This window comes from Rhinatrema bivittatum, unplaced genomic scaffold (assembly GCF_901001135.1).
Source record: "Rhinatrema bivittatum unplaced genomic scaffold, aRhiBiv1.1, whole genome shotgun sequence".
Classification (NCBI taxonomy): Eukaryota; Metazoa; Chordata; class Amphibia; order Gymnophiona; family Rhinatrematidae; genus Rhinatrema; species Rhinatrema bivittatum.
The window spans coordinates 1-8,780 of record NW_021821332.1 but is presented as its reverse complement, the minus strand read 5'-3'; the positions used below and the strand labels follow the sequence as shown (position 1 = coordinate 8,780).

The 8,780-nt window shown below is 40.9% G+C and overlaps 1 protein-coding gene across 1 annotated transcript; it reads left to right on the top strand.

Moving 5' to 3' along the window:
• The first annotated feature begins 1,419 nt into the window (after positions 1-1,419).
• Positions 1,420-2,373, top strand: LOC115082600 (olfactory receptor 1G1-like). The gene has a single exon (XM_029586814.1). The coding sequence runs from the start codon at positions 1,420-1,422 to the stop codon at positions 2,371-2,373; it is 954 nt and encodes a 317-aa protein (XP_029442674.1).
• The last annotated feature ends 6,407 nt before the right edge of the window (positions 2,374-8,780 follow it).

The following is an 8,780-nucleotide window of genomic DNA, read 5'->3' as shown; positions in this document are numbered from 1 at the left end:
TAGGGAACTCCTGGCTATTAAGTTAGCATTAGAGGAGTGGTGTCATCTGTTGGAGGGCGCAAAATACACTATCACTATCTATATGTATCATAAGAATTTGGCATACCTCTCACAAGCACAACATCTGAATCCATGACAAACCCGATGGGCTCTATTCTTTAGCCATTTTAATTTTAAACTTCTCTTCCGTCCAGCCAAAAAGAATCAGAGAGCGGATGCCCTATCTAGAAGTTTTCTTCCTGATGATATTCCAGACCCACCTCAACCCTGACTGGATTGTGATCGCTGCTACCTTTACTGTTCTACTTGGGAAGACTGTGGTACCCAAGAGTTTGAAGGAGAGAGTTTTACGTTGGGCCCATGAGTCTTAAACACCCCCGGTATCAGGGATAGGGCACTGCGTGCAGGAAGATCACAATACTCCCGGTATCAGGGTTAGGGCACTGTGTGCAGGAAGATCACAACACCCCCATTATCAGGGTTAGGGCACTGCGTGCAGGAAGATCACAACACTCCCCGGTATCAGGGTTGGGCACTGCGTGCAGGAAGATCACAACACTCCCGGTATCAGGGTTAGGGCACTGCGTGCAGGAAGATCACAACACTCCCGGTATCAGGGTTGGGCACTGCGTGCAGGAAGATCACAAACTCCCGGTATCAGGGTTAGGGCACTGTGTGCAGGAAGATCACAATACTCCCAGTATCAGGGATATGGCACTGTGTGCAGGAAGATCACAACACCCCTGGTATTAGGGATAGGGCACTGCGTGCAGAAAGATTACAACACCCCTGGTATCAGGGATAGGGCACGGCATGCAGGAAGATCACAACGCTCCCAGTATCAGGGATCTGGCACTAAGTGCAGGAAGATCACAACACTCCCGGTATCAGGGATAGGGCACTGTGTGCAGGAAGATCACAACACTCCCGGTATTAGGGAAAGGGCACTGCATGCAGGAAGATCACAACACCCCTGGTATCAGGGATAGGGCACTGCGTGCAGGAAGATCACAACACCCCCATTATCAGGGTTAGGGCACTGCGTGCAGGAAGATCACAACACTCCCGGTATCAGGGTTGGGCACTGCGTGCAGGAAGATCACAACACTCCCGGTATCAGGGTTGGGCACTGCACGCACGCAGTTGGTTAGTGCGCACTAACTCCCGTTAGTGCGCACTAACCAAAAAAACAATTTTTAACGATAAATCGTTAGAATTCCTATTGTATTGTGTTCTTTAACTATTTAAGACGATTTTAAAATTATCCCTAGTAACAATGAGATATTACAGCTACTGGTAGTAAGAATGATGACTGCCTTAATAAATAAAGTCATTTCTTAAACTGGTGAAGCAGAGGATGATCATTTCAAGATAATATGTTACTCTTGCTGATGTAATTTTTACAGACCAGCTGGACAGATGGAGCCACAGAATTGGACAACTGTGACAGAATTTCTACTCTTGGGCTTCTCGGACCTCCCAGAACATCAGATTTCCCTCTTTGTGCTGTTCTTCACCATGTATTTGCTCAACCTACTAGGGAACACAATAATGATTACTTTAATTGCCACTGATCATAACCTTCACACTCCCATGTATTTCTTCATCAGTAACTTGTCCTTTGTGGATATGTGCTTCAGCTCAGTCACTGTACCACAGATGCTAATCAATATCTTCTCAGAAAATAAAACCATTTCATACACTGCGTGCATGACACAATTATATTTCTTCATTACATTTGTTGGTATTGAAGTGATTCTGCTTGCTGTCATGGCCTACGATCGGTATGTGGCCATCTGTAACCCTTTGCACTACCCCATGATCATGAATAAAGAAACATGTCTTTCACTCCTGGGAGTGTGCTGGCTCAGCGGAGCTCTGAATTCCTTGTTACACACCATCTTGATGTGTCGTTTGTCCTTCTGCAGCTCCAACAAGATCATTCACTTCTTCTGTGATGTTCCCCCACTATTCAAACTTTCCTGCACAGACACATCCCTCAATGAGCTGATGATATTCACAGAGGGATCATTGTTTGACATGGTGTCTTTTCTGTTTATCATTGTTTCTTATATTCGCATTCTCTCTACCATATTCAAAACTTCTTCTGTGTCTAGGAGGTCAAAAGCTTTCTCTACCTGTTCTTCTCACATAGCAAGTGTCACTTTGTATTTTGGAAGCCTATTTTTTATGTATTTCCGCCCCTCGACCAGTTACTCACTGGAATATGACCGTGTGGCCAGTGTGATTTACACAGCAGTAACACCTATGTTGAACTCATTCATCTACAGCTTGAGGAATAAGGATGTTAAAGTGGCCCTGAAGAGAGCAATAAGTGAAAAAATACTGAAGAAGATTTGTTCTGTTGCCTAATTCATCAGCCTATGATATCTATAGCCATTTCAGAGCAACGGCAATGTCTCTATTGTTCAGCAACTTGGATTATTGTAATAACATACATTGGGCTTTTAAAGAAGCATTTTAAAGCCTTACAATTAGTGCAGCATGCTAAAGCATGAATCATTACTGGAATGAGCCGGATGGAGCACATTAATCCTGTTCTTACAGGTTACAATGGCTCCCGATATGTAAGAGAGTGCAGTTTAAAGTAGTGCTTGGGTTTGACCAAGGGTCCATCAAGCCCAGCATCCTGTTTCCAACAGAGGCCAAAAACCAGGCCACAAGAACCTGGCAATTACCCAAACACTAAGAAGAACCCATGCTACTGATGCAATTAATAGCAGTGGCTATTCCCTAAGTATGATTGATTAATAGCCATTAATGGACTTCTCCTCCAAGAACTTATCCAAACTTTTTTTGAACCCAGCTACACTAACTGCACTAACCACATCCTCTGGCAACAAATTCCAGAGCTTTATTGTGCATTGAGTGAAAAAGAATTTTCTCCAATTAGTCTTAAATGTGTTACTTGCTAACTTCATGGAATGCCCCCTAGTCCTTCTATTATTCGAAAGTGTAAATAACCGAGTCACATCTACTCGTTCAAGACCTCTCATGATCTTAAAGACCTCTATCATATCCCCCCTCAGCCTTCTCTTCTCCAAGCTGAACAGCCCTAACCTGTTGATGTTTTATGAAGATATATGCTTGATAGAACATTAAGATCGCAAGAAACAAATTTGCTGAAGGTTCCTTCCTTAAGACAGTATAGGGTACAGGTCACTTGTGCTACAGCTTCTTTATATATTGCTCCCACACTATGGAATGCTCTGCTTAGAGAAATACGATTAATTAGTGACATTGAACTGTTTAGAAAGCAAGTTAAGGGTTTTTCTTTTTTAGACCTGGACACTTCTGAGGTTACCAGTAAACCCTGGGTATTTAGTGACAATGTCAGCTAGTCAGAGGAGGATGGATTTGGGAGGTCCATGCAGATGCAGCCCCTCCTGTGGGGTTAGCCATAGCCACGTGAAACAATAAATAACCATGTTGTTATTTTACAGGCCCAGCCGGTCTCAACCAGGCAAACCTTGCTTGGTGGTCCCAGCCAGGGTGGGGACGGGTCCTTCCCAGTACACAACCTGTCTGGTTGGGTTATTCCCCTCTGATCATTTTTTTGAACTTTTACTCTTTAAGTATTGGGGCCTCTCTGGAGCCTGTTCAGAGCTTGGCTCAGGGAATGGGGAACCCTGGGTTTGGGCCTGGGCAGATTAGGGAAGATCTGCCCTCCGTTTGAGCCTCAGTGAGGAAGGGGGTGTAGTGATCCGCTTGGAGCCACCCCAGACTTTTCCTGAGTTTTGTAGACCTAATTTCAAGATCCAGGTCGGAAGTTCTGACTTCCCTTTCATCCTGCTGGGAGCCTTGAGTCCTGCTCCAGGGTTCCTCTCATCAGGGATCCAAAAGAAAGAAAAGAACAAGGAGTGCAACAGTAACCAAGACTAATCCAACAAACAGTGAGTAAAGGCAAAGCCTACTATTCAAGAAGTCACCCAACTGGTGCTTCCAAACCCTGGGGAGAGAAAGGATGTTATCTCTCTGTGCAGAGACTGCAACAGAATATCCTTGTCAGTTGGAAGGGGAGGTTCTGCTCATCAAAAGGACTCCCTGCCCACCTGGGGATCCTTTTTTTCCATGCCCTGTGGGTAGGAATTTCCCTGGCTGGCGTTTGACCTTCCTGCACAGGTTGAGGAGGAAATTGTAAGAAGAGAAAACATTGTACTGCTGTGAATTAAGGTTGTGCCAGTCTTCATCATTTTCATCAGTAAATATTCATTTACACACTAACCCAGTGACTCCAGTCTTTCTTTGGCACACCCAGCTCGATGTGGGATAGACAGACATTTGTTGCCCCAGGGGAATAATAAAAGGAGACAAGGAAGCTACCCTTAGCACTTGGGGCCCTGGGAGTCAACTTCCCTCCCCAACTCGACCAAGAACCCCGGCCCTGGAAGGAAGAGTCAGTGTTCAAGCTAGCGTCTAAAATTTCCTGTCCTCAACGAGAACAAATATTTTTATGACCTCATCAGGTAGCAGTCTGCACCCAGAGTTGAGGTTACATTTTAATGAAGTATATAATAATTGAATGGTGTGATATTTTTATAGTTTGAAAGGCTGCTTGTGATTTTTCTGTATATGTAATTTGTAATCCATGTCTATCACAATGTGGAGATGTGGAGAAGCCGACCGAGTCATCACTTCTCACTCTGCTCTGCAACCAAGCTGCCAGAGGAGATTCAGTTTTGGGAAGTGTCTCGTGCCCTGTGACTTTAGCCAGAGTTGAATTGTTCAAGTTCCCCTCAAGGAACTAGGGAAGCCCTCTGCCCTTATCCAGGTACAGAGACCAGAGCCAGCTTTACACACAGTTCACATGACAAGAATCTTCAAAATGAAAAGACTGTGGTGTAGTTCCTGTTCATGTCTGGAGTCTAGTTAGAATTATTCATAAATAATAAATGAGTTTCAGATAAGTATGTGTCCATGCCTCTGCCAACTTATTCATTCTTCTTGAGCTTTTCACCATGTGTATTCTTTGATAAATACTGATTATAAGTTTCTAACATTGCTAAGTTGTTAGTGTTTGTTCTGGAAGTCTAATGTTCTATAATAAATCTATGCTGAGACAAACGAGTATGATTTCCTAGGCAGATCGTATCCCATGAGTAAGGTAAAATAACTGTTAATTTCTGTACCCTGCTAGTTCCCTTGGGGAGGGGGGAATAGGGCAGAGTCCAGACTACAGCTTACACTTAATAAATTCCTTACAGTAATTTGGAGCTTCCAGCGAGACATTTACATTTACATTTATTAAAATTTGTTAGTCGCTTGGCACTAAAAAAACCTAAGCGATATACTATAAAAGATACATAATTTTAAAGTCCCAGGACAATAAATAACATTTAGACTATAAAACTTAAAACAACACTACTAATTTCACAAAAGTCTTTCATATATAAAATAAAAACTTTTCTGGCTGTAGGACAAAACCTGTGAGGGAGTCGGTTGGACCATTAGATGACTGAAGGGTTAAAGGGGCTCTTAGGGAAGATAAGGCCATTGCAGAAAGACTAAATGAATTCTTTGCTTCCGTTTACTGAGGATGTTGGGGAGATACCAGTTCCGGAGATGGTTTTCAGGGGTGATGAGCCAGACGAACTGAACGAAATCACTATGTAGTAGACCAGATTGACAAACTAAAGAGTAGCAAATCACCTGGACCAGATGGTATCCATCCTAGGGTACTGAAGGAACTCAAAAATGAAATTTCTGAGCTATTAGTTAAACTTTGTAACCTATCATTAAAATCATCCATTGTACCTGAAGACTGGAGGGTGGCCAATGTAACCCCAATATTTAAAAAAGGCTCCAGGGGCAAACAGGGTAACTATAGACCAGTAAGCCTGACTTCAGTGCCGGAAAAATAGTGGAAACTATTCTCAAGATCAAAATTGTAGAGCAAATAGAAAGACATAGTTTAATGGAACACATGTCAACATGGATTTACCCAAGGGAAGTCTTGCCTAACAAATCTGCTTCATTTTTTTGAAGGGTTAATAAACATGTGGATAAAGGTGAACGTAGATGTAGTGTATTTGGATTTTTAGAAGGCGTTTGACAAAGTCCCTCATTTATTTATTTATTTTTGTAGAGTTTTATATAGCGTTATTCGGTAGAGCCATCATAACGGTTTACAAAGTATGCAATTAGCATACAAAATATGCAATTAGCATACAATCAAATGGAGTTAACATGGTAGTTGGGAACAGTAGAGTATTGTGAACAGTAAACATTTTTTCTTAGTTGTTGAATAACAGAATAGTGAGGAGAACATTTTCAATGAACTTAATGAATCAAGTGAGAGAGCAGGGAGGGGTGAAAAAGGAGGGTACATCAGGAGAGCATGAAGAGAAGGATTATGCTTGTGAGTTCTGTTGAGGGCTGGGATGATCAGGTGTTTTCTTAGAAGCCTCATGAGAGGCTTCTAAGAAAACTAAAAGTCATAGGATAGGAGGCGATGCCCTTTCATGGATTACAAACTGGTTAAAAGACAGGAAACAGAGAGTAGGATTAAATGGTCACTTTTCTCAGTGGAAAAGGGTAAACAGTGGAGTGCCTCAGGGATCTGTACTTGGACCGATGAGTGAGGTTATCAAATTTGCAGATGATACAAAATTATTCAGAGTAGTTAAATCACAAGTAGATTGTGATACATCTGTAGCATGGGATCTTTTTAGTGTTTGGGTAATTGCCAGATTATTGTGGCCTGGTTTGGCCTCTGTTGGAAACAGGATGCTGTGCTTGATGGACCCTTGGTCTGACCCAGCATGGCAATTTCTTATGTTCTTAACTCCATTCTGGATATGGACATAGTAACTTTAGGAAATTTCAAGGTGCAATACATCAAGGATGTCTGAATGGAGGACATGCAGTCAACTGCATGCCAACTTAAATAAAAAAAAGTTTTCAGAAGGCCGCAAAATGTTTTCAAACATAGTCGTAACTCTAAGGGAAATGAGTTCCAGAGAACAGGAACTGCAACAGAAAAAGCACATTCATGAGTTACATGAAGACATGCTATTTTTAAAAAGGAATAGTTAGAAGCCCTGGCTGTGAGGATCTCAAGTCTTTTGAGGCTCGATTCATTTTTAAGAGAGTATTCAGCTATGGGCATGCAGTATTATAAATCAATTTGAAAGTCACAATGCCTATTTTATATTTGATATGTTCGTAAATGGAAATCCAATGAAGTTAGATCAAAACTGCAGTAATATGATCGTGACATTTGCCTACAATGAGACAAGCTGCTGAATTGATTAACATCTGTAATGGTTGTAAAATAGAGCTAGGAAGGCCCAGATAAAGCTGTTGTAATAGTCAATAATGGAGAAACTCGATGTTTGTACTATAATATAAAAATCTGATGAATGAAGAAGTTTCTTCAGTCCAGACAAAACATGCAGTTTAAAGAAGACCTGCATAACTGCCATTTTTATGTGTGGACAAAAAGGCAAGGTGGTGCTTAACATGATACTTTAACTTTTTATACAGGTTTGGAGTGGAAAAATTGAATTCTCAATACAGATATATGTTTCTGGGAAGGCAGAATATGGGCTATGGGCCCTAAGAAATTCTGTTTTAGCCATGGTCAAAGACAATTTCTTATGGAGTAACTAATGGTGGAGAAGCCAATGTTTAAGTGTTCAAGAGTGTCCTGCCAAGTGGAGTGTAGACGTAAAGTGAACTGAATATCATCAGCTTAAATTTTGTAACAATCGCTCAAGATTGGAGCCAGGTAAATGTTGAAAAGGACTGAAGAAAGTGAAGAACCTTGAGGAACCCTCTTTTAATCCAAGAGAGAGAGGGATATTTCATTCCTTAATTTAATTTGCTGTGAGCAATTTAGAAGATAAAAAAGAACCATTTTAAAACACTACCAGCCATACCAAACTCTTGTGGTCAATAGTGAAGGATTTCATGGTTGACCATGTTGAACGCAGAAGAGATATCTAAAGAGACAAGAATGAACTGCTGACCATTATCGATTCCTCGCCTGAATGTGTCAGTGGGAGATAATAATGACAGCTCAGAATTTATGGCATGCCTGGTGAGGATCAAATAGATCAAACTTCTCTAAATGATCCGAAAATTGTGATAATACAGCAGTCTCCAGGACTTTAGCCAAAAATGGCAAACATGAAATGGGTCTGTAGTTATTAGGATTGGTGCTGTCAAGGTAACCTTTTTTTGGAAGACGGTGAGCTGTGACTCTTTTGATAAAATCAGGATCCATTCCTTCTTCCAGAGATAAATTGATGATGGTCATGATGATAGGAGACTGCGAGTCTCTTGAAAACTTGAATAAGGAAGTGGAGAAGTTACTTGAAGTACAGATTGCATCATTCATATTGGCAATAATCTGACAAATTTAACTCACTGAAGAAGAAGAAAATGAATCCCATATTTGTGTAATGGTGGGATTGGATTTGGAATACCAAATGGGTACACTGGAAAAAATTAGAACATAGTTTTTCAACTTTCAAACTGAAATGCATGAGAAATGAAGCTGCACAAGGTATATTAGAAATGGACAAATTAATGATAGAAGAGCTAATTAGTCTTTTAGCTAAGGAAAACAAGGCCTGGGATTATAGCCAATGTCATTTGGTATAGTAGTTCTTTTTTACTTCAGTAGATGACAATTGATATGTCAAAAGTAGGGTTCTAAATGAAGAAGATAATTTTTTTTAATTTTTTATTTATGCATTTCAGATTATAAATAAACAGTTTAGATACTGTAATAACATTATATAACATTGTAAAAT